This window comes from Coregonus lavaretus (assembly GCF_964263955.1).
Source record: "Coregonus lavaretus genome assembly, chromosome: 2".
NCBI lineage: Eukaryota > Metazoa > Chordata > Actinopteri > Salmoniformes > Salmonidae > Coregonus > Coregonus lavaretus.
This window is the reverse complement of record NC_139989.1, coordinates 44,322,045-44,347,584: the sequence shown is the minus strand read 5'-3', so window position 1 is coordinate 44,347,584 and position 25,540 is coordinate 44,322,045. Positions and strand designations below refer to the sequence as shown.

At 44.9% G+C, this 25,540-nt stretch overlaps 1 protein-coding gene across 1 annotated transcript in view; it reads right to left on the bottom strand.

The window, feature by feature from the left end:
• Positions 1-1,378: 1,378 nt before the first annotated feature.
• The window catches only part of LOC311103661 (myocardin-related transcription factor A-like), a 41,724-nt gene continuing 17,562 nt past the window's right edge, over positions 1,379-25,540 (bottom strand). Inside the window, exons 4-18 of the mRNA XM_084145274.1 lie at positions 20,381-20,446; positions 12,490-12,545; positions 12,263-12,338; positions 11,842-12,057; positions 7,925-8,208; positions 7,526-7,779; positions 7,260-7,425; positions 6,705-7,163; positions 5,728-6,564; positions 5,377-5,586; positions 5,150-5,266; positions 4,652-4,801; positions 4,447-4,536; positions 4,233-4,290; positions 1,379-4,127 (exon numbers count right to left, since the gene is read on the bottom strand). Coding sequence (XP_084001400.1) covers positions 3,526-4,127; positions 4,233-4,290; positions 4,447-4,536; positions 4,652-4,801; positions 5,150-5,266; positions 5,377-5,586; positions 5,728-6,564; positions 6,705-7,163; positions 7,260-7,425; positions 7,526-7,779; positions 7,925-8,208; positions 11,842-12,057; positions 12,263-12,338; positions 12,490-12,545; positions 20,381-20,446 — 3,641 coding nt within the window. The 3' untranslated portion in view covers positions 1,379-3,525. The remainder of the gene's footprint in view (positions 4,128-4,232; positions 4,291-4,446; positions 4,537-4,651; positions 4,802-5,149; positions 5,267-5,376; positions 5,587-5,727; positions 6,565-6,704; positions 7,164-7,259; positions 7,426-7,525; positions 7,780-7,924; positions 8,209-11,841; positions 12,058-12,262; positions 12,339-12,489; positions 12,546-20,380; positions 20,447-25,540) is intronic.

The following is a 25,540-nucleotide window of genomic DNA, read 5'->3' as shown; positions in this document are numbered from 1 at the left end:
TGGTGGCCAGAAGAGGTAATGCAGGAAATAAAAAAGGATTTGGTTCCCTTCCATGTCTGAAGTGTACCTCCGTCAATCAACTCATTTTGCCGCTCTACCTCTACAGGACTCTTTTATCCCCAAAAATGTCAACCGGAGGGTTGTCATTTGTCAAATTAATTCCAGAGAGATTGCTTCAATGCCCCAACAATGGCAGGTAGGTAGAAAAAATTTGAGGGGTGATCTGTGATGGAGTAGTGGGTGGAGGTAGACAGCCCATAAAACCTGATGGATTATTTCAGCGCAGAAAATCAATTAAATGTGGAGGAATTCAGTGCGATTGGATGCATCCGCAACGATTTAAGTGGGACGGGAGGGGGCATGATGTGGGGGGACGGGGCGGTGTGGGTCTCGAGTGACATTTTCAATTAGCTTGCAGATATAAAGTACCTTACTCAATACTCAGAGACCTGCACACTATTGTTTCAGCCTCAATTACACTGGAAAGACGTTAGACTTCTTCACTGAGAAAATAAAAGCTTACACAGATTAATTTTGCTAATTGGCCAGAAAATTCATTGGGGTTCCAGATTGGTTAATTCAAAAAAAGGGACAATATGGGAGGGGCCAGAGGAGAACTAGAGAGCATTCAAAGAATCCTTTAATGGTTCCTCAAATAACCTTTTGGGGTAACTGCTTACTGAAAGAGTGTCCAGAAGCCCCTGGGATCTTCATTGAAGAGGTAATGGAAGAGGAGGATGGCTGCTGTGACGGAGTCCTGTAAGGTTTTTGAGAAAGCATTAAATAAAATGTGTAGAAAGATGATACATGTGATCTACATAACATGCGGAAAACCGATACCAATTGTATATACCTTTGTGTGCGTCCTCGTCAGTATACCTGCAGACACACAGACAAAAAAGTGAGCACACGAAAGTGGGCAGTTGCAAAGCAGGGTCTGTATCTATGGGCTAGTTGTAATAGTGTGGTCATTCTAGGGCAGGGATCATCAACTATATTCAGCCGCTGACCGATTTCTTCTTGAGTGGATGGTCAGGGGGCTGAAACATTTTTACAAATAATTGCCAAAACAGATGTAATATTTGACTAAAACAATCATTTCTAGCCTTGCTTACATTTGTATATGAACACTTGTAGGCCTCCTGTAGCTCAGTTGGTAGAGCATGGCACTTGCAACGCCAGGGTTGTGGGTTCGATTCCCACGGGGGGCCAGTATGAAAAATGTATGCACTCACTAACTGTAAGTCGCTCTGGATAAGAGTGTCTGCTAAATGACTCAAATCTAAATCTAACACATACTGTATATATCTCTATTATGCATGGAAATTCTTTGGAACAGATTTCCAAAATTAAAATCACTTGAAGCCGATTTGCTGGTGTTTTTACAGTCTTTTATGTCCAACAATAAAACAATGATATACATACATACACATATATATTTTTTGCTCAGAACTTGGGGGGCCAATTAAAATCACCTGCTGGCCAAATTCGGGCCACGGGCCGCCAGTTGGGGAAACCTACTCTAGGGGGATTCTGGTGCTAAACGATTACATCACAGTATCCACTTTTTCAAAAATGTTCATCTCCGACCCTCATTCCGTGGTGTGGCCCCCAAACATCCACGCTGTAAACCACAATTTTTATCAAATTTTTATTTCATCAACTATTTTCTAAAAATAAGAAAACATAATAAATGTCCAAATATTAATGAAGAAGCCCAACCAGTTTCCCCTCCCCAGAGCAATCCCCAAATCCCTCAAGTTTTGACATGTTGACAGAATCCCTAATACAGCAGATCGGGGTTGACTGGTCTACAATCCTCCTATCATGGGGGGTTTGCCATTCAAGAGCACCAATCAGGCCACCATAAGGGCAAAGTCAAACAGGAGGATATACTGGATAGAATCTGCCTGTCCACCCCCACCACAAACACACACACAGGAGAAGTCAGAGAGAAGAATATCCTGAATGTATGTTTGTGGTGATATGCAACAAACCATGAAAATGATAACTACATTCAAACAAGCAAGCGATGCTCAAATTGAGCATGTGCGCATGTGTGTGTGCAGTGTTGTGTGCGTGCGAGTCTGAGGCCGTGCAAATGGGTTTTCTAACTCTGGATACAGAGTTCACACTTGACAGAATTTGTCACAGTAAACCGTGTACTGCGTAGTGCTCCATTACCTAAAATGGGAAACACTGTGCATTATAATACATGTTCAGTGTCTAAATTGGTATATTACAGCAAGAATTTATAGGGAGGACTTTATTAAAAATCACATATTTTGGCAAAGGTACTGATACAGTACATATTAATAATAATACAGTCCTGATGTTAAGGGGCATCCAAAATAATAACACAGCATTCGTTATTCACCAATGCAGCTCCTGGTTCAATAGGCATCACCATAATTGACAGTACATAATTGACGGAGTGGACTACAGTATACACGAAACACGTAATCTCTGCATACTTCATTGCTTATATAGGTTAAAATGAAACAGAAACATTTCCATCTTTGCAATCTCTTAACCCTAACTTACTTTAGCTACAGTATTAGCTGACATATAGTTCAGCGCGTATATGAAAATGAACATACGTCCAGAGGAGATAAAGTCCAATACATAGCAGTAAAACCTCTGTTAAAAAAGCAGGTTCTCATTTTTATCAAATTTATAAAATCCCATCACGTCTGTCATAATGTTCTAGAGCAATATAATTAAAGCTAAGAGAGTAAGACCATGTGTTCTAAAACATGAAATCATGTTTCCAAATATATCCTAAAATACATCCCATATAATGGGCAAAAATATATCATAGTCAAATATCACTGTCTGTGTCTCTCTCCTCTGTACCAGGCTCCTCCTGCAGTTCTCCTACTCAGTCAGAGCTGCGGTCACCAGACTGCTACACTGGAGCCATGGTCTGACTCCCATCCTGGAGGACACCCGCATGCATTCTTGCTAACAAATAGCTACTTCATTCTCCTTCACCTTGGCTTCCCTGATCATCTCCTCTAAAGTTAATGAAAATAAGTAGGTTGTGTTTTTTTAACCCTAAAGCTGCTAGACAGACGTGATTGTGGTCTTGTTATCACATTATTGGTTCAACGTTGTTACAATATCTCCATACTATTACTACTAAGGGCAATAATAAACATAGATAATAGTCTAGATATGTAGCTACGGTAAGCTTCTGACTGGCTCGGATGAAGGAGCATCATCAACTCCTTTTTCCTAAATTCAAAACAAACAGTTAGTTCCCTCCGATCCACAGGGTTTGTTAACAAAGGTATTACTGTATAAGCTACGCATGCAAGAGGGCCTGCCTTATAGAACGTAAGGGTCTACAGATAATAAGTCTATAAAAGTGTATGTCAGTAAGAGGGACTGAGTTCAGAGTGCAGTAGAGTTTAACAACCCAGTGTGTTTTTGAGTCATTGTACGTTGAGAAAAGAGAGAGAGTGCTTTACAATGTAACATCAGCATCCATCCGTGTGGATGACACTGTAAGACTGCCCAGGGCTATAAGCAGGAGTCCCAGTGGAGCTGCAGGTCTGAACTGTCCAGGAAGTCTGCTGAGAAGACGCTGGGGGACGTGTGGGGGCCCAGGGGACCCAGTGGGGCGAGTCCTGGGACCTCGCTGCTCGCCCCACCCATGGTGATATCCAGCCAATCCATGCTGTCCAGGGCATGGTCTCCGAAGTCCAGGCCAGGGGGGTTGGCCGTGTAGCCCGACAGCTCATAGGTATCCATGGGGGAGGACGTGTGGTCCAGGATGCTGGGGGTGCTCAGCATTTGACTGTGGAGGTCGTCAATCAGGGTCAGGGGCCCGCCAGGCTCCAACCCCAGGAGGGGTTTGCCCGTGGTGCTCTCCAGGAAGTCCTCCAGACGTCCACTTCCTGTGTTGCTAACGTCCTGGTCAACGGTGGCCGGCACCTGCAGCTCCTCCTCCTCCTCCTCCCCTGGGACCGGCTGGGGGGTCTCGGGTTCGGGAGGGGTGGGGGGCGAGAAGTGGAGTTGCAGCTGGAGAGGGGAGGGCGCCTGAGAGGGGGAAGGGGAAGGGGTGTTGGGGCGCAGTCGCAACAGGGACGGGTCGGGCGCTGGTTTGAAGGTGGCTGAGATTTCTGGGAGAGGAGGAGATAGAAGAAATGTAAACCATAAGTAGGAGACAAATATTGAATCAGGAAACCAGGAAGAGCTCTCCTTCTCTATCGGCATTCAACACTCACCTCCAGTCTGAATCAGGATGTCGAAGAGGTCGTCCATATGCTGGGTGGATCCATTATCCTGCGGGACAGAGGGATAATAGTATGTCCTGACACAGCCACTGAGTTGAGAGGTGAATACAGAATACAGAGGAGCAAGAGTCTTGGCATGGTTGGCCATAATGAGACCTCAGACACAAACATGGAAACAGTGATGCAGCCAGACGGCGTGGGTTACCTTGTCATCCGGTGGGTTAGGGGAGGGTGTCCGTTTGGGAGAAGGAGGGCTGAACAGGGGTTCATGGTCCAGACCTGGACTCAAATCCTCCTGATGGAAATAGAAAAATAACGGTTTGTTCTCATGTCCTAAAAATGTATACTATTAAACTTGTCCCTTTAGAGAACTGCAACTACAGTACAAGTTTTAACAACTTCACAATTACCGTTTGAGCTGAAGGAGAGGGGGAGGTGTCTTTTTCAGAAGGGGAGGAGTCATCATTGGGGAAGAAAGGCTGGAGATTGGGCGGGGCAGAGAAGGAGAGAGTGACCCCTGGGGAGTGATTGGTTGACACCTGCAGCCCAGTCTTCTGTCCCTAAGCAAAATGGGAGATACATCTTAATTAGCTGAGATTCAAATGAGCTGAAAGCACAAAGATGAGGAATATCATTACAGTAATTACCAGAATAATAATCACTATTACATTACATTAGTTAACAGCTCTCTTATCAAGGATGCTGTCAGTGTCTTACAGGGTATACATCATTAATTCATAACACAGACGGTTATTGGAGTCATCGAGGCAATTCTGAATGACTCTCGCATTTAAATGGGACATTAGCAACAAGCCAGTCACCACCATAATGGAGGCTCCATTGACCGCTGTTGAATGGACATCCTACATATCAAGTAGATGAAATGACTTTTATAACCTTTCCCTTACCTTTCTGGTTTGCAGTTTCACGTGGCCTGGTTGATTTGTCGGTTTTGATTGGGTGTCACTGCTGGGCAACTGAAGAGGGGATTGGCTGGGCAGCTTGGTGGGAGTTGACTGCAGTCTCTGGTTAGACCAAGGAGACAAATAGCATGAGAAGAAAAGTAAGCAGCACAAGGGGCATGTCCCTAAACAAAAACATTAGGTTTGAGTGAAAAAGAGATTGAAATGTTTACCTGCAGTGTGATGTGATTGGTTGCTTTGCCCTGTGGAGTGCCTTGTGGCGTATCACTCCCTTGGCTCTCGGCACAGTGATTGGTCAGTGTGATGAGGAAATGGTTGCCGTTGCTGTCTGTCACCAGGGTAGGTGTGGAGTGTGTCTTGAGGAGATCCAAGGGGAAGGAAGTGGTGGAGCCCGACTGCTGATTGAGGAACATCTGAGACACCTGGAAGAGACCAACGGCATTAGTCAGTGAGAGACTAACACAAGGTGACAGACTATTTTGACTGGGATCGCATTTGTTTTGCTGTCACTGTCTGCAGCTCTTGTTGTGACTAGCCATTGAGTTGGTTTGACTGCCACTGACCTGTTGTGACTTCAGCTGCTGTTGCTGTTGTTGTGCCTGCAATATCTGCTGATGTTGATACTTTGACTGCAACAGCTGTTGGTTCTTTGATTGTATCTGCTGTTGGTGTTGGGACAGTAGCTGTTGCTGCTGTTGTTTGAGCTGTTGCTTGTGGGACTTCTTCTTCCTCTGCTGTGAGCGTTGTTTCTGCAGATTCTGCTGGTTCTGCTGTAGGAGCAGCTGCTGCAGGGCCTGCTGCTGGGCCAGCTGCAGCGCGTTGATCTGCTGCGTCTGCTGCAGCTTCAGCTGCTCCAGCTGCGACCGCTGCTGCGCCTGGATCTGCTCCAGCTGCACCTGGACCTGCTGAGGTGGGGCTTCCAAGGATGGCTCCACGGCCTCTTCCACGTCCCCGACCTCCTGCTTGATGGTCATCTTGGTGACCTCCATGTGGCACTGGGGAGGGGTCGGGGAGTGGGCAATGGGGCAAAATGTGGAGGGGATGCTGGGGATGTCTGGTGGCTCTTCCTTCACCCTGATGAGGCCCAGGGGTTCTGGGGGGGCGTCCCGGCCCCCTCTCTTGCCCTGCTCCAGCTGGAAGCGCAGGGTCTCCACCAGCCGCTGTTTCTGCCTCAGCATGCACGTCAGCTCCTCGATCTGCTTGTCCTTCTCCTGCAGCATCTGGTCCTTGTTCACAGAGGGGGGTGCTACTTGCATGGCTGTGGGCATCAGCAGGCGTTTCTGCAGAGCAGCTTTGGAGAACTGGCAGGCTGTGGGGGCCGAGCCACTCAACTCCTCTTTGATAGTGGCAAGGTGCTGGGGGGAAGGATGAAGGCTGAGCTGGGTGAGGGGAGAGCTTACCTATTTGGAAAGAGAAAAGTAGAGTCTCAAGATTCAAACCATAAAAACGGATTTGATATCTGATATCTGTGCACTATAAAAACTGTAAAAAAATAAATAAGGACACATCTAACATAGACTTGTAAAGAAAGGAGACCTACCATCTCCCCAAATGCGTCTCCATTACAGCTCGTCTCGTTTGGGCTCATCCCAGCTAGCGAGCGGTCTGAGGGGGCAGGAGAGACAGGCGGGGAGGAGCTAGTGCTGCCAAAGTGCATGATCTGCTGTGGAGCAGTGGCCACGAACGGGAAGGTTGCCAAGGTTACCACACCTGCATCTCTTGATTGGTGGACCACAGAGGACTGGGTCTGGTGTTGGGAAAGTTGCTGTTGCTGCTGTTGTAGTAGTAGTTGTTTTTGTTGTTGTTGTGTTGGGTGGTTGGTTTTGGGAGCTCCGGCACCTGACCCTGTGGCACCCCCTGCTGTTGTAGTTGTTGCACTACCACCACCTCCACCCCTGTTCTGCTGAGCCTGGTAGTTCCTCAACCGCTCGATGAGGTCATTCTTGGTGCCTGATACAGGCAAGCTCCGCAGTTTGAGCTCATGCTTCAGTTCAGCCACCTGGAGGACAAAAGAAGGTGTCAGAATGTGAAATGTTTAGACAGTTGGTTTTGTCAACACAGTCAACTCTTGACAAATGCAACGGCTTTTACTGACCTTCAGGTCGTCCAGGTTAGGAGGCAAAGAACCTGGTGTGGCCCCTCCCACATGTGTGACATTCTGCCGGATTGGTGCACTTTGACTGGAGGAGGATGTCGAGGGGGCGGGCAAGGCCAGAGAAGGAGAGGGGCCATTGGTGGGAGGTGGTTGATCTGTTGGGGGTCTGAAGAGAAAAAAGAGTCAAAACAATGATAGGATACAGGCTGGAGTTGGTGGGTATGTGAAGCAGTTGTATACACACATGCGCAAACACACACACTCACTTGGGTGGTGCAGGAAGGATGGTGTGGTAGTTGTAGTGTTGCTGCTGCTGGTTGAGGATCTGCAGCTGGAGGAAGAGCTGCTGCTGGTGGAGGATCTTGGCGTAGGTGGAGTCCAGCTGAGGGGGAGGCTCGTGGTCAGCCTTCTGGTCCGGGGGGATGTACTGGTGGTACTTCAGCTTCCTCACCTTGGGCTTGTTGTCCTTGTGCTTCTTGGATCGCTGAGGGGGGCGCTCTGAGGTGGGCTTAGGCTGGGACTGCAGGGAGAAAGATCAGTGAGATGTAGTGGATTAAACACTGGACTAGCCTACTGTAAACAATAGAAGTAATGCTAAACTAATAATACAAATACAATGGGCTTTGGTACAATACTAATAATTAGCTGTGACAGCTGCCACTAACCTTGATCAGTGCAGGGGCGGTTCTCAGAACTGATGTCCCATTGCTCAACTTCAGCGGTTGGCAGGGCCCATAGAAGGGAGGAAGAGGAGGGGGTGGCGGAGGAACCTGAGTGAGAAACTGTGTGGGGGAGGGGGTGCTGTTGCAAACCAGGGCGTCGGGGGGAGAGGGCAGAGGGCCGGGGCCCAGGGGAGAGTCCTGACCAATGGGCTGATCAGGAGAGAGAGTATCACTACTGTCCTCATCAAAGGAGGAGATCTCCCCAGCGACCTTGGGGAAGTCTGTCTCTGAGGGAGAGAAAGAGGGATAAAGAGAAGACCGACAGAACGAAAGAGTGAAAAGAGAGAAGTGGGAAAAAAAGAGGGAGATAAAGTGTTAGAAAGTACAATAATGAGCCACCAGTGACAGTTCGTATAAAGCAACAATCTACCTTGCCTTCGTTGTTGTGATGTAGTGTGAGAGAGCCATGTAAAAGAAAACAGGCTTTGTGTCAACATTAGCCATGTCATCATTCCTCTCAGCAGCCAGTCAGTCTGTTTAGTCAGTCAGTCAGCATCAACAGAGGTGCCTGCAGTGGCAGCAGGAGGAGGTGGAGGCCTGCTGGGCCCGGGGCTTTATCATCACATTGTATATGGCTGGTACATCCCCATGTCTTTGATAAAGACCATTATGGATCTTTTATTTACTGACGGCAGGCAGGCACTTGGAGCGCTCAGCGAGCACCGTTGGCTATTCATTTACCATCAGTGGGAGATGATGAATAACCAATATGGGGTTTGATTCATTATCTTCCTGAACCAATCATGTGATGGCTTCCCCTTTGCACCACTGTGTGTGTGTGTGTGTGTGTGTGTGTGTGTGTGTGTGTGTGTGTGTGTGTGTGTGTGTGTGTGTGTGTGTGTGGCTGAGTGTGGAAAACAGCACAGGTTTAGGTTATGTCCCTGTTCTCTGTGTGGATATTACATTTACATTTTAGTCATTTAGCAGACGCTCTTATCCAGAGCGACTTACAGTTAGTGCATACATTACTCTTTTTTTCATACTGGCCCCCCGTGGGAATCGAACCCACAACCCTGGCGTTGCCAACGCCATGCTCTACCAACTGAGCTACATCCCTGCCGGCCATTCCCTCCCCTACACTGGACGACGATGGGCCAATTGTGCGCCGCCCCATGGGTCTCCCGGTCGCGGCCGGCTACGACAGAGCCTGGATTCGAACCAGGATCTCTAGTGGCACAGCTAGCATTGCCTGTAATTTGATTGTTGTTATTAAGAACCGCCGACAGCCAGGCAATCCCCTGAAATTAAACCATGCTGGAATCTGACGCTCAGACATGTTTCTTTCATCTTCACAGCAATCAATCTATTTTCCATAATTTCATTTATCTCACGGTTTAACACCACAGTAGAGACTACCTGTTATGTGAACTCTAACCCAACCAATTGTGCCAAGTCATGTCCTGATGCGTGCACACACCCACCCACACACAAAAACGGACACTTTCTCACATTTTATAATGTTGTGTGAAATTGAATCAATCTGTTTCTGTGAACCGTGCACGCACCAATGCGAAAAAACATTAGTATGATTAATATAACTTGGTTAATTCGCGAAACTAGCACCCATGAGGGGCCCGCGGTGGAGAGGTGGGCAATGAGGTTGGCCCCTGCTCATCAGACAGTCATGAATTTACAGTATATGTGTAAATGCACATGTAAGGTTAACAATGATATCTCCATGCATCTGAAGCCAGGCAGGACCCTTCTAGATGGGCACGGTGGGAAAATACCTATGTGAACATCAATATGTTCATTATGGCTGGAGGAGGAGATGGCCGGGAGGGACTATCAGATGTTCTCAAGTTAACACACATACATACATACAGTGGCTTGCGAAAGTATTCACCCCCCGTGGCATTTTTCCTATTTTGTTGCCTTACAACCTGGAATTAAAATTGATTTTTTGGGGGTTTGTATAATTTGATTTACACAACATGCCTACCACTTTGAAGATGCAAAATATTTTCTCTTGTGAAACATACAAGAAATGAGACAAAAAAACAGAAAACTTGAGCGTGCATAACTATTCACCCCCCCCAAAGTCAATACTTTGTAGAGCCACCTTTTTCAGCAATTACAGCTGCAAGTGTCTTGGGGTATGTGTCTATAAGCTTGGCACATCTAGCTACTGGGATTTTTGCCCAATCTTCAAAGCAAAACTGCTCCAGCTCCTTCAAGTTGGATGGTGTACAGCAATCTTTAAGTCATACCACAGATTCTCAATTGGATTGAGGTCTGGGCTTTGACTAGGCCATTCCAAGACATTTAAATGTTTCCCCTTAAACCACTCAAGTGTTGCTTTAGCAGTATGCTTAGGGTCATTGTCCTGCTGGAAGGTGAACCGCCGTCCCCGTCTCAAATCTCTGGAAGACTGAAACAGGTTTCCCTCAAGAATTTCCCTGTATTTAGCGCCATCCATCATTCCTTCAATTCTGACCAGTTTCCCAGTCCCTGCCGATGAAAAACATCCCCACAGCATGATGCTGCCACCACCATGCTTCACTGTGGGGATGGTGTTCTCGGGGTGATGAGAGGTGTTGGGTTTGCGCCAGACATAGCATTTTCCTTGACGGCCAAAAAGCTCAATTTTAGTCTCATCTGATCAGAGTACCTTCTTCCATATGTTTGGGGAGTCTCCCACATGCCTTTTGGCGAACACCAAACTTGTTTGGTTATTTTTTTCTTTAAGCAATGGCTTTTTTCTGGCCACTCTTCTATAAAGCCCAGCTCTGTGGAGTGTACGGCTTAAAGTGGTCCTATGGACAGATACTCCAATCTCCGCTGTGGAGCTTTGCAGCTCCTTCAGGGTTATCTTTGGTCTCTTTGTTGCCTCTTATTAATGCCCTCCTTGCCCGGTCCATGAGTTTTGGTGGGCGGCCCTCTCTTGGCAGGTTTGTTGTGGTGCCATATTCTTTCAATTTTTTAATAATGGATTTAATGGTGCTCCATGGGATGTTCAAAGTTTCGGATATTTTTTTATAACCCAACCCTGATCTGTACTTCTCCACAACTTTGTCCCTGACCTGTTTGGAGGTCTTCATGGTGCTGCTTGCTTGGTGGTGCCCCTTGCTTAGTGGTGTTGCAGACTCTGGGGCCTTTCAGAACAGGTGTATATATACTGAGATCATGTGACAGATCATGTGACACTTAGATTGCACACAGGTGGACTTTATTTAACTAATTATGTGACTTCTGAAGGTAATTGGTTGCACCAGATCTTATTTAGGGGCTTCATAGCAAAGGGGGTGAATACATATGCACACACCACTTTTCCGTTATTAATTTTGTAGAATTCTTTGAAACAAGTTATTTTTTTCATTTCATTTCACCAATTTGGACTATTTTGTGTATGTCCATTACATGAAATCCAAATAAAAATCAATTTAAATTACAGGTTGTAATGCTACAAAATAGGAAAAACACCAAGGGGGATGAATACTTTTGCAAGGCACTGTACATACATTGAGACACACACACACGCACAGTATGAATATGAATGTGAATATGACGTGACTGGGTCCAATGTGAGCAGGGTTTATATGAGATTTTGTTCAAGTCTGCAGTACCTGTTCCTGATGACCTTCATATAGAGTTTCACTGGGTGGACTATTTTAGCTTATTCAGCAGATGTGCACGTCATGCTAGTGAGCTACTTTGTGAATTGTGGCAATTGGAAACATGGGGTTTCTGGAATGGTGGACTTCTTACCTGTTTGGTGCTGTTGAAACTATAGAATAGGATAGTGATCATGAGAGCTCATTTGCTAGTGTGGCTACATAATATGGAGTGATATTGTGTCTGCTTGATGCTGCTGCTTTAGTTACCTATGATGGCCTGTTTGATGCTGCTGCTTTAGTTACCTATGATGGCCTGTTTGAGGCTGCTGTGTACCGGCAGAATGTTCTTGTGGATGAGCTCCATGGGGCCGGGCCGGTGGGAGATCTTGTCGTTGAGGTCGTCAGCCAAACGGGCCCTCTTCAGCTGCAGCTGTTTGGCCTGGAGGGAGGGTTCCGCCGACGTCTCTGAACACACAGCACACAGCGGGTTAGCCAGCCAACAACCATCAGGCATGTGATCTTTATCAGGGAACCAGGAAATCAAAGCTGTGAGTTTCAACTTCAATGCTTATGTAATGATGCAGATACGAAGATAAACACACACAGCACAGCTACCAGTTATGGAATGGAAGAGCAAACAATTGTGGGAATTTATTTTGTAGCCTACATTTTTTAGGTGCAGCACCCTATGGCTCAGGGAGGGGGCACAGTCAGAGAAACTCACCCTCCAGAATGTGCATCCTGACCAGCTCCGACCTCTCCGGCCGACTTCGGATCTTCCTCTTTAGGTAGTCTTCAGTCTGGGAGGGGGGAGAAGAGGAAGAGAGAAGAGGAAGAGAGAAGGGGAGAAATGATTCTGTTTTGAACCAGTTCACCTTTGAGAGTCAGTAAAAAAAAGTGTTCATCTGACAGAAACCACAAAGAGTGGGAAGAGTATGAAGGGAAACTCACCCGCGCTCGCTCTAAACTTCTTCTCTGTTCGTGGAAGGCAGCTGGACTTTTCAGCGCTGGAGAGAGAGAAGACATTCAAAGTGTATGTTCATGCTGATGATTAAAAAACAAGTGGCTAGAAGCTTATTATGTCCTCATGTAACAGGCAATGACTTCATAATGTACTTTACATTTTACACTTGAGTAGTCAAAAAGGCATGTATTGTATGTTGAGCTATCATAAGGTACTTACAGTACCTACCTTCTGTGTGGAGAAGTGACATGTAACCTGCCTCTGCATTCAGAGCAGACAAGAGACAGCAAAAAAGAGAGTGCTAGCTAGATTGTCAGTCACACATTAGCCCTCTCTCTCTCTCCCATGCTGCAATGCACAGTTTGTGTTCTGACTGGGCGGGTCAGGTCAGTTGGCCCCAGGTCAGCCTCATAGTACCGGCACAAGCCTCAGTTCACCCCGTTGAGCATGGGCACATCACTGTTGCCCCCACACCCCTAGGACGCTACCCCCGTGCCCCCTAGTCTTCGGGAAGGTTACGTGACCTCCTTGGGCAGTGCGGTACCAGCGCACCTGTCTATCAGTGAGGAGAAAGGAGCGGGAGGGCGATGAGGTCAGAGCCTATTTATCTGCATGAGCTCCTGCATCACCGGCCTTCAACCCCCTCGCTGCTGACACACTGTAGTGCCTGCCCTGCTGTTAGGGTACAAGAGAGACTGCTACGTAGCAGTTATAATATGTAACGGCCCTGCTACACTACAGCCATCGGCCGTCCGGCATTGAAATCAGCCATTGAGGGGACGCTTCCTTTGAAATCAATGAAAGCTGCTATACTGCCCGCGTTGCGTTACCTCCAATGGCAGCGTCCAAGCTCAAGAATCGCTGAGGTTCAATTCTCGATGACTGATAAGCGTGTTCATTCATCTTGTGAATGGTTTCTGGTGTAGCAGGTAGAACGTCACATTGATACAATGCTGCTGGCAACACGTGTAGTGTAGCTGACTTGTAAGGGTCAGAGGCTTCCAATGGTGGAAGAGAGATGCTAATGAAGACCTATCACAGGTGGGCCAATTACTGTACCTCACTTTTTAGAAGTCTTTTGAAGGTGAGAGTTGTTTTGAGAACTCTTTGATGCTATGCTATTCCTGTTACATGTTTAATCTGCCATCTGTGTTGTTTACATCTAGCCTGGCTGACGCAACTCACAGCTCAGGGAAAGGAGGTTGTTTGTTAATGTAATGTTCGCTCAGAAATTGTTTGACGGGTTTGATTGGTTCTCTCCAAAGTTGTTTTCTTCCTTGGGGGTTGCTTTGAAAATCCAACCACTGTAATGGAAGGGGGTGACTCTCGGGGCTGTGAGTGTTTGAGTGAGAAAGACACAGAGGAGAGCCAAACAGTAAAAGCACAGCCCCCTTCATTATCGAGGCATTGTGCTGACAACATTAAAGAGCCATTCCAGGCTCTGAAGTCAGGAGGACTTTGAGAGTTAGGTGTTATCCTGAGTAGTTTACATCTGGTTGAAGTCAATTGTTGTGTTTTTATAGTGGAGTTGAACGTGTTTAGTCTGATGCTGGGTGTTTGTCTGTGCAACTAACTGTACAGGAACCCCACTTTCACTCTCTTCCCTTTTCACTTCCTGTCTGGCTTCCTCCCCTTCCTTCTAGTCACAACACCCCATTATGTAACCAAGATGTATGGGCTGAACAAAATGACCCTCATTACACCCTCAAATTGAATTTAATGCAAGATAATAAAACAATAATTGCTGTTGTTCTCATATTCTCATAGTATACCACCCTAATCTTCTTTAATGCAATGTTAACTAGGTATTAATTGTTGAAAGTGTTTCCTGAACCTTCCTTTACCAAATAATAAACCAACATGATTGCGAAATATATCTGGCCTCTTGAGCAAAACACTGTACATCCTTACCACTCACCACTGAAGTGTTGTACATGGTGAAATAATTATTCTTAGTCCTTCCCCGTGGTCATAAATGGACTGACTGTGTCTGTATCTGTGGCTAAGCTTATGAACATCATGGACCATGATGGATTTATGCATGCAGAATAAACGGGAGTCACCTAAGTGCATCTGTGAGCGTGAGAATGAGTGTTTTGTGCATCATGCATGATGGTGTATGGATCATGTCTTCTCTGCAGTTTTACTAGTAGCAGCACACTGTGTCTTAAAGCGGATATAAATAACATGTAAAAGGTAGGACATCACCATGTCTGCTTATTATAGCTCAGTTTCACACAAACACACCCTTACCCCACAGCCGGCTAACCATGCATGCAGACGCACAAATACCGTTAATGATTCCAACCATGAGAAACAGTCTTCATGATTCTTATTGAATTCAATACACTGTATGTGATATCACTAGCTATAACATCCATCTAATAAAAACAGCTCATGTCAATCATACAAACAATAATCAACCATCATTAAACTGTCCAAAATGGACAATAAAGTATCTATTCTATTTTAAAGGTCATTTTGATTCCTGTAATTGCTGGAATATAATCAAAGGCTTGACAATACATTTCATTGTTATCTTGAATTAGAAAAAATGCTTAAAATAGCAAAAATCACATCTCTCCACAGAGACATGAGTGTGTGCGTCCTGAATATGCTTCATTGTTTTCTAGGTTAAAGCGTATAAACGATGGAAAATCCCATTATTTATACTTAGTAATTACATTTTCATACACTCATAACAATGTACGAAAGCAACGCATGACTGTTAGCCAATGTCCTAGAATGTTATCCACCCTACAGTTCACATTCAGGCTAATGTTTGGCTGGAAAAAAAGCAAATTGGCTGTACACTATATATACAAAAGTACGTGGACACTCTTTCAAATTAGTGAATTCGGCTATTTCAGCCACACCCGTTGCTGACAGGTGTATATTATTGAGCACACAGCCATGCAATCTCCATAGACAAACATTGGCAGTAGAATGGCCTTGCTGTAGAGCTCTGTATACTTTCAACGTGGCACCGTCATAGGATGCCACCTTTCCAACAAGTCAGTTTGTCAAATTTCTTCCCTGCTAGAGCTGCCCCGGTCAACTATAAATGCTGTTATTGTGAAGTGGAAACTTCTAGGAGCAACAACGGCTCAGCCGCGAAGTGGTAGGCCACACAAGCTCACAGAACGGGTCTGCCGAGTGCTGAAGCGCGTAAAAATCATCTGAGTTCCAAACTGCTTCTGGAAGCAAAGTCAGCACAAGAACCGTTTGTTGAGAGATTCATTAAATGGGTTTCCATGGAGCAGTTGAAACGCATTCTCTGGAGTGATGAATCACGCTTCACCATCTGGCAGTCCAACAGACTAATCTGGGTTTGGCGGATGCCAGGAGAACGATACCTGCCCCAATGCATAGTGCCAACTGTAACAATTGGTGGAGGAGGAATAATGGCCTGGGGCTGTTTTTCATGGTTCTGGCTAGGCCCCTTAGTTCCAGTGAAGGGAAATCTTAACACTATAGCGTACAATCACATTCTACATGATTCTGTGCTTCCAACTTTGTGGCAACAGTTTGGGGAAGAACATTTCCTGTTTCAGCATGACAATGCCCCCGTGCACAAAACGAGGTCCATATAGAAATGGTTTGTCGAGATTGGTGTGGAAGAACTTGACTGGCCTGCACAGAGCCCTGACCTCAACCCCATCGAACACCTTTGGGATGAATTGGAACGCCGGCTGCGAGCCAGGCTTAAATCGCCCAGCATCAGTTCCCGACCTCACTAATGGCTGAATGGAAGCAAGTCCCCGCAGCAATGTTCCAACATCTAGTGGAAAACCTTCCCAGAAGAGTGGAGGCTGTTATAGCAGCAAAGGGGGGACCAACTCCATATTAATGCCCATGATTTTGGAATGAGATGTTCGACGAGTAGGTGTCCACATACTTTTGGTCAAGTAGTGTATTTCTGAGGCAGTGAGTAGAAAATGTTGCAGGCCTCCGATAGAACCAGTCCTCCGGTCAGCAGTGATCAGAGGAGCCTGACACTGAGCATCGCCCCTCCAGCTAACACTCATTTAACTCTTCCCCACCCTGGGGTTGCATAAGACAGAGGCTGTGTCCAAAATGGCACCCTATTCCCCACATAATGCACTACACCAAAATGTAAAGAGGGAATGAGAGGAAAGAGAAGTGGATGTCTGCACACTGACAGTAGTGAGGACCTATGTTTTTGCAGTATGGTCTGATACTCAAACCTAGAGGTTAAATATGTATTCAGGAGGGAAGCGAGAGGACGAGGGGGAGCGAAGGAAATAGTCAGGAGACATGACGACTCACCTGCCGGCAGGTGGTCGTTAAGCAGACCAATGCCCTTCCTGTGACCGCTACTCCTTCCCTCTCCTCTCCTATCCTATCCTCTGCACTCTTTCCAACATCCTCCCTCTCTTATGTTGAACGGGACCCTGGCCTTGTTGCCTAGTCTGGCCCCATGTTCATGTTCTGATCAATGTAAGAAAAGAGAAGCAGCAATAGCAGATAGAATAAGGTTGAGCAATACATTGCAACAAAGCTGCTACTGTGACTGAGTAACTAATTGTTGCATTTTCACCACTCGGAAAGCACAGTAAAGAAATATTCAAATGTAGCAAGGCTGTTAGTAGTAGAAGCCTTTTCTGTGATGACTGCACACATCCTAATTGAATTCAATCCCGCTGACACAACACTGTGTGCAGTTTCACTTGTTACCAGCAAAGCTTCATGGAGAGTGCCCAGGGATGGAAGACATTGAAGATGACAACTCAAATGACTACTCTAGCCAAGTCTGACAACCGCTACACACATCTGTCTGAACAGAGTGTGACTAAATTCAACGGCACCCTTTGTCTCAACATTATTAATAGGAGTAGATTTCAATTGGTATCTTCTCTAATACTCCAAAAGCATGGAGAATAGGCATTGTTAAATACTTGTCTAAACGCTAAGGTAGTCTGTGTCAAACCATAAGACCTACCCCTTGTGTGGTTCCCTACTGAACAAGGAAAATATGTGAGCAATTTATAATTGTGTTCTGTTCCTGTAATACTAGGCAGTGTACTGTAAATATGAACAACTTGCAATGCATAGAGAGTAACGTTAGTACATTTGCATTTCCTTTACTGGGTCAAATAGGGATTCGAAAGTGAAGAGAGAAAGTGTTCTCTTGGCAATTCAAAACCCTGACGGGAGGATTATGCACCCTCAATGAATGAAATGCCAAAGAAAAACATGTATGCTACTGGTTTATTATTCATAAACCCAATCAGATTGAACCTATTCATGTCCATAACGGAAATGTATAATTTCCTTTGGTACACTTGTTCTCTGAGCTTACTGATGGACAAATCTGAATTATTATTTTATTTTTTTACCGGCCAAAGCATTTGTCTACAATGTGTGTTTTTGATATTGTACTATATTTAGCCTTTAGACACATGGGGTTAATGTCTTATACACATTTCATGAACCAAGTCATGTGAATAAATGTTCAAATGATCAGATCTTAATTTTTGCTAGTGTATATACAGTCCCCTCCGTAATTATTGGGACAGTGAAGCATATTTTCTTCTTTTGAATCTGTACTCCAGCACTTTGGATTTGAAATGATTCAATGACTATACGGTTAAAGTGCAGACTGTGAGCTTTAATTTGAGGGTATTTTTCATCCATATCGGGTGAAGCGTTTAGAAATTACAGCACTTTTTAGATAGACCTGAAAATAGCTGTGCAGCGACGCTCCCCATCCAACCTGACAGCGCTTAAGAGGATCTGCAGAGAATAATGGGAAAAACTCCCCAAATACAGGTGTGCCAAGCTTGTAGCATCATACCCAAGAAGACTGGAGGCTGTAATCGGTGCCAAAGGTACTTCAACAAAGTACTGAGTAAAGGGTCTGAATAGTTATGTAAATGATATATTTCAATTTTTTATTTTGAATATATTTGCTAAGATTTCTAAAAACCTGTTTTTGCTGTCATTATGGGTTATTTTGTGTAGATTGATGAGGGAAAAAATTGATTCAATAAATTTTAGAAGAAGGCTGTAACGTAAGAAAATGTGGAAAAAGTCAAGGGGTCTGAATACTTTCCGAATGCACTGTATATGTGGACATCTGCTTGTCAAACAGAATTCCAAAATCATGGGCATTAATATGGAGTTGGTCCCCCCTTTGCTGCTATAACAGCCTCCACTCTTCTGGGAAGGCTTTCCACTAGATGTTGGAACATTGCTGCGGGGACTTGCTTCCATTCAGCCACAAGCGCATTAGTGAGGTTGGGCACTGATGTTGGGCGATTAGGCCTGGCTCGCAGTTGGCGTTCCAAATCCTCCCAAAGGTGTTTGATGGGGTTGAGGTCAGGGCCAGTCAAGTTCTTCCACACCGATCTCGAAAAAATTTCTGTATGGATCTCGCTTTGTGCACAGGGGCATTGTCACGCTGAAAGGGTCTTCCCCAAACTGTTGCCACAAAGTTCGAAGCACAGAATCGTCTAGAATGTAATTGTATGCTGTAGCGTTAAGATTTCCCTTCACTGTAACTAACGGGCCAAGCCCGAACAGCCACAGACCATTATTCCTCCTCCACCAAACTTTACAGTTGGCACTATGCATTCGGGCAGGTAGTGTTCTCACCGAGGACAGATGATTTTTCCGTGCTACGCGCTTCAGCACTTGGCGGTCCCGTTCTGTGAGCTTATGTGGCCTACCACTTTGCGGCGGAGTCGTCGTTGTGCTTAGATGTTTCCATTTCACAATAACAGCACTTACAGTTGACCGAGTCAACTCTAGCAGGGTAGAAATTTGACGAACTGACTTGTTGAAAATGTGGCATCCTATGACGCCGCCACGTTGAAAGTCACTGAGCTCTTCAGTAAGGCCAATCTACTGACAATGTTTGTTTATGGAGATTGCATAGCTGTTTATGTTTGATTGTATACAACTGTCAGCAACAGGTGTGACTGAAATAGCCGAATCCACTAATTTGAAGGGTCCACATAGTTTTGTATATATAGTGTATTTTTGTTCAGTAATATAGGTCCAGGCAATCTATACAATTATTAAGATCTGATCATTTGAACATATTTACATGACCTGATTCATGAAATATGTAAAAAAAACAGTAACCCCATGTGTCCAAAGACTAAATATAGTACAATACAGAAACAGCTGTAGTTCACAAACAATGAGTTGAATCCTATATTTGGCATATTTGGGCTTAGAACAGGTCACTTGTATTTACTATGTTAACACAGAATTTCATGCATTTACACCAAAACAGAATTTGTTCTGTGGCACATTCTGATATTGTACTAAATATAGTTAGAGGACGTGAATGTGTTAAAAAAAGGTTCCTGATCAACAGTTTGTTCCAGGAACTAACTCGTGTGAAACAGAGAGGAAGTCGATCTTAATAATGTCAACATTAATTGACTGTGCAATGCAAATAACAAGTGTAACAGCTCAAAATTAAATGTGCCGATGAATTAAATGCACAGGCCCCAGTACACACTGAATAAGTTTAGCATTCACAAGTCAGAAGTCAGAAGCAGAGGAAGGAGCTTTGAAGACTGACACCGGCATTTCTCAGAAAAAAGACGGCGCTGATTTAACCACATACCAAATCAACAGGATCTCTAGAACCTTAGAACATGAAGCAAGGCATTGAGATGGGTATAGCCATGTAAGATGCTATACTGTTGTATATTAAGTGCCTATTATGAAACAAGTGAGGTGACTACAATAGGAGTAGCTTTACCGATTCTTATGGGCCTGAGGATAGGTCAATAAACTATCCATTCACTTTGAGAAGCAAGCTAGGTGAGGTAGCAGCTAGAGGAAGGGGAGATTGGTTGGGGGATGAGGTAGTTTGACGGACGGGGGAGTGTTACTTACGTGGCATGATCCCCTGGCTGACCAGTTCCTCACGGGTCCGTCTCTGCTGGAGTTTGAGCTGGAGCACTGCATAAGAGGGAGACAGCAAGAGGTCAGGTGAGTACACTACAGACAGAACAAGCAAGGGCAACAAGGACAACAACCAATAGTGAAACCCAAACGCCCTACAGTCAGTTTCCGCTCCGTGCTCTTCTCCTTGGGAGGAAATACAATGCCGGTTACAGCCGTGTTGTAAATTAATATAGTGTATCTTTCTGGGAGGTAGATGCCAAGAGTTGGAGAAGAGTACCCGACTTGCTGCTCTTCTGGCCCCCTCTCTCCCACAGAGTCGTCTGACAGCCGATAGAGGTTATCATCAGCGGCAGGGAGGCGGAACAGCGGGCAGATGGTCCCAGTCACACACGCGCTTCCTGTTTCTACACTCTGAAACAGCAGCCGGGTTGTCGCGTTTTGACAATTTTTACCACACAGAGAGAGATAGAGACAGCGACACTTCCGCATGGCTTGAACAGGAAGGCCCACATTCAGCACTCACAATTCAAAATAGAATGACGTGTTATATTGAGAGGAGTATGTGTACAGATACATTTTAACAGTTCCAAACTGACTAAATGTGTATAACATCAATAAATGTGTCATGCTAACAGCTGCCTAATCTCAGTGACAGACAGCTGGACCAAGCCTATAGAATGAAGACAGAAAGCTAGTGGTGGAGACCTTGTTCTCTGCATGACATCATCATTGCTATCCAGTTTTTACACTTCAGCCACTACGAGCTGAGTGGACTCTTGTAAGTGATTCCTGTCAGATGTGAGGGAAAGTAAACCTACATCTCAGTGTGAGGTCTATTTGTGCGCATAAGCAGTTTTCACAAAATTAGAGAAGTGATACTGTCCATGCGAGGGGAAGTAAGGCGGTTACAGTATACTACATAGCCATACAGTATATGGCCTGGTGTTCATGTGTGAGACCAGTCCATTGTACAGTACACACAGTGATGGTTGTGTGTACCTCCTGAGGTAGTGGTGTTGGTAGCTGGTCTGCTGCCTACATCTGAACCCAGGGAAGCATACTGACTAATAGGTCAGAGTGAGATCAGTGTGGGAGATGTGGAACTTCTTTCTCATGGTCTCTGTCTCTCTCGGAGCTCAGCCTCTGTGGTTTTTCACATCTCTGAACAGCGTCAACATTTCTGACAGTCCAGGCTGTCGTCGCCTGGGCCAAAACATCCTAATTTCTCTTATATGGCTGCTTGACGTAGGACTCCCAATAGTCCCCTCGACAGGAGACAAGATTAAATAGGCTTAATGGGAAAAACATGGACGCACACAAACACAGACACTCCTCCAGTGGCAGATGATTTGCTAGATGTGCCAAGGAATGACAGGTGAATGATGCCAGGTGCTTAAACAGAATCTTTTCTAGGCAAATATGCTCACTCAAATGCCAGAATTTGAATTCATTACAGTTCTCAGTACCTCACTTAATGTGATGTAAATGAGAAGATTACATTTTCCCCACCACCTATCCCTCTCCATATCTCCCTTTATGCTCAATTTATGTATTGTCACCTTTCTCTGTGCTTCACTTCAAAACTTCCTGTGCACTTTTTCTATATCGCCTATTCAAACTATTACTTCTTAGAGAATATTTTCAAAACCTTCCATTCACTCCATCCCAACCCTGAGCTGAAACCCTTCCTCACCCTCTCCCTGCTGGTTTCTATTTGTGGACCACACTGTAATAACTGGGAACTCTATCTCTCTGCCCAGCGCAGCCTGTTGAGTTATAGGGAATATTACTGTAAATCACCCGACACTCAAACTGCTCCGAAGCAGAAATCTAAGGCCTGGGCTCAGCCTGGCTGCATGAGGGGACACACGTGAACAGACACCCTCCTCAATCAGGGTCAAGGTATGCTGTCCACCTTTGAAACTCTGTGAAGTCAAACCGGCTGCCAAGGCAGGTGCCTGTGGGTTACCCTATCATACAGTGTCTCTGAAAGACTGTACGTCTCGGTGCAAATAACCTCTCGGTAAATCACAGTCTGTCTCAATGGTTCCAAGTCCATCTCAGTGTCTCAAGCCTGTCCCCGTTTTCCCTCAGTGTCCATCTGTGTCTTAGTATCTAAACCTGTCTCTGTGTGTCACAGTAAACACCAATACCACAGTATCTTAATCAGTCTCAGTATTTCTCACCTTAACTCAGTGGGCCAGTGTATATGCCTCACAGCACATTTATGTTTCTCTAAAAGTCAGTGTGAGATTCTCAGTGTGTCCCGACTAAATCTGTTCAGGCTCCTCTCGCTCCAACTCAGTTGGTGTCACAGCCCTGGCTGCACCCACAGGTGCCTGAGTTCATGTCCACTGGGCACAGAGTCCTGGCACTGCCCCATCTGTACCGGGGCCAGGAGGTCCACTTAGTATCTGACCAGCAGCCCAGAAGACACCAGACACCCACTGAGCCGGCCTGAGCAGTAAAACTCACTGAGAAAAACTCAACTGTATAGCCGGGTGTGTTTTATGGGGAGCTATGAAACAAAAGACATGTAGGACGAGTAAGGAAGAGTAAGAAATTCTCAATAATTAGGCTATATGAAAGAAATCGGTTTGAAAATATATATAACCAAACAAAGATATCAATGAAACCATATCTTCCACTTTTCATATTATAAAGAGTTTGTGTGTATGTGTGTGGGTGTGTGGGTGTGTGGGTGTGTATGTGTGTGGGTGTGTGGGTGTGTGTGCGTAATATGAATCCCACCTTCCCTCAGGCTCTGACAAGCCCGGCGTTCTAACTCCAATCGTATGCGTTGCTTATCCATGCTGTTGCTGATTGGAGGGGGCCCAAAAGAGGTGGGGTCTGTGTGAAGGGACAGGTTGGTGTCCAGCATGGCGATCAGGTTCAAAATAATAAATAAGTCTTACTGAAAGACGGTGGTCCCATCAAATAAATCAATGAAAATAATGTCCAAAAACATTCAAATGTAACAAAAATTGAATTCTCTGTTCAGTTCAGTCCAATACATTCCAGTCAATGTGTATTATAACGTTTGTGATATCTTTTGGAAAAGTCACAGAGATTGCTAAATATATGAATGCAGGATATCGCCCGACAGACCGAAATAAGAGCATTAGAATAGAAGTGGTCCTTGTGCAAAGTGACAAAAATCATGAGAAGAGTGAACTGCTCCAAAAGTCCATATAAAGTGCTCTATACACAACTGCGTTCTCGCTGACCTCTCCTTTCTCTTGTTTTTTAGCAAAAAAGTTCAGAATAGTTCCGAAAAATTGCCAAATCTCATTGAAGGTGTCAAAAAACAAAACAACCAAATGAAAAAGATGGAAAAAAATCAACACTGGCTTGCAGAGGAAATGTACAGCTGCTATGAGTTTCAAGAGCCAGTATCTACTGCAGCAAGACGAGTGAGTGAGTGTGAGTGTGAGTGTGAGTGTGAGTGTGTGTGTGTGTGTGTGTGTGTGTGTGTCAAATGCCTGTGAATCCTTGATCAAGCATTCTGTCACAGCTGTTGCTGTACCCACTCACTCCGCCATTGACAAACACAGACACACTTCAGCTAAACCTTTTCCTCCTAACCACAATCAAATACTTCCCCCTTGGCACCTGTGACCTCTGCTCATTAGTGACAACATAAGAGTGCACACCTGTGAGCTTTGTACACAATGTAGGCGCCCCATACTCAACTGGCGGACCACGGTCCGGTTCCAGAACGGGGTCAATACGGGCTGCGGGTCCAGACTTCAAAATAAATGTTGGAACTAGGTCGGGCTTTGACCCCTGGTATCATATAAACACACATAAGACATGGAACATTTTGTAGAATTGCAGGAAATTAGCTTTACACAGCAAAAAAAAATATATATATATATGCTCTGCCCCATGCAAAATGTGGAGAATTGTGGGATATTTGCTTAAACATTTTAAGATTTTCTCTCTGCCAACAAGAGGGTTGTGAACAGCTTGGGGTCGCATGGGTTGCGAGGTGGGGGTTACTAAGCCGATAAATGACAATATCCATACGGACCTTTGACCCCTAGGAAATTTGTGGGCCGGAACTTCTCAAATAGTACTTGAGTACCCCTGATGTAGGCAGACAGCATAATGGCCCCAAGGGAAGAAACTGCCACCACACAGATCCCCAAACAGAAACACGTGTTGTCTCAAAGCCAAGGCTGGGTCTTTGACAGTTTCAGTCTTCACCGTTTGACTTTTGTAAGCAAAACATTTGCTAATACAACAAGGCAGTGACAGAGAGTGAGAACTTTAAAATGTGAAACATGTTTTGGTCTGCCACTTCTCATTAAAACATCAATGCTAATCAAAGCCTTAAAATAATTGTCTAAAGATGAAGTACAAAAAAACTGTCAAAACTGACTTTTAAAAACAGAAATGTAGCCTACAGCTGTGTGTACTGCCAAAGTAACCATTTGTATTCACAAATGGTGGATCAGGTGAGCTAAAATAAAGTAGGGAACTAGCCTGGGGGTCATAACAAAGAACTATGTGAGGTAGAGAAAATCCCCAGGGAAGCTCTTGTTGATTATTATTGGCATTCACTTTGTGTTTTAGAACAGATGTTTTTTTTATTTTTTTATTTCACCTTTATTTAACCAGGTAAACCAGTTGAGAACAAGTTCTCATTTACAACTGCGACCTGGCCAAGATAAAGCAAAGCAGTGCGATAAAAACAACAACACAGAGTTACATATGGGGTAAAACAAAACAAAGTCAAAAATACAACAGAAATACATATAATATACAGTGTGTGCAAATTTAGCAAGTTATGGAGGTAAGGCAATAAAATAGGCTATAGTGCAAAATAATTACAATTAGTATTAACACTGGAATGATAGATGTGCAAGAGATGATGTGCAAATAGAGATACTGGGGTACAAATGAGCAAAATAAATAACAATATAGGGATGAGATAGTTGGGCGGGCTAATTTCAGATGGGCTGTGTACAGGTGCAGTGATCGGTAAGGTGCTCTGACAACTGATGCTTAAAGTTAGTGAGGGAGATAAGTGTCTCCAGCTTCAGAGATTTTTGCAATTTGTTCCAGTCATTGGCAGCAGAGAACTGGAAGGAATTGCGGCCAAAGGAGGTGTTGGCTTTGGGGATGACCAGTGAGATATACCCG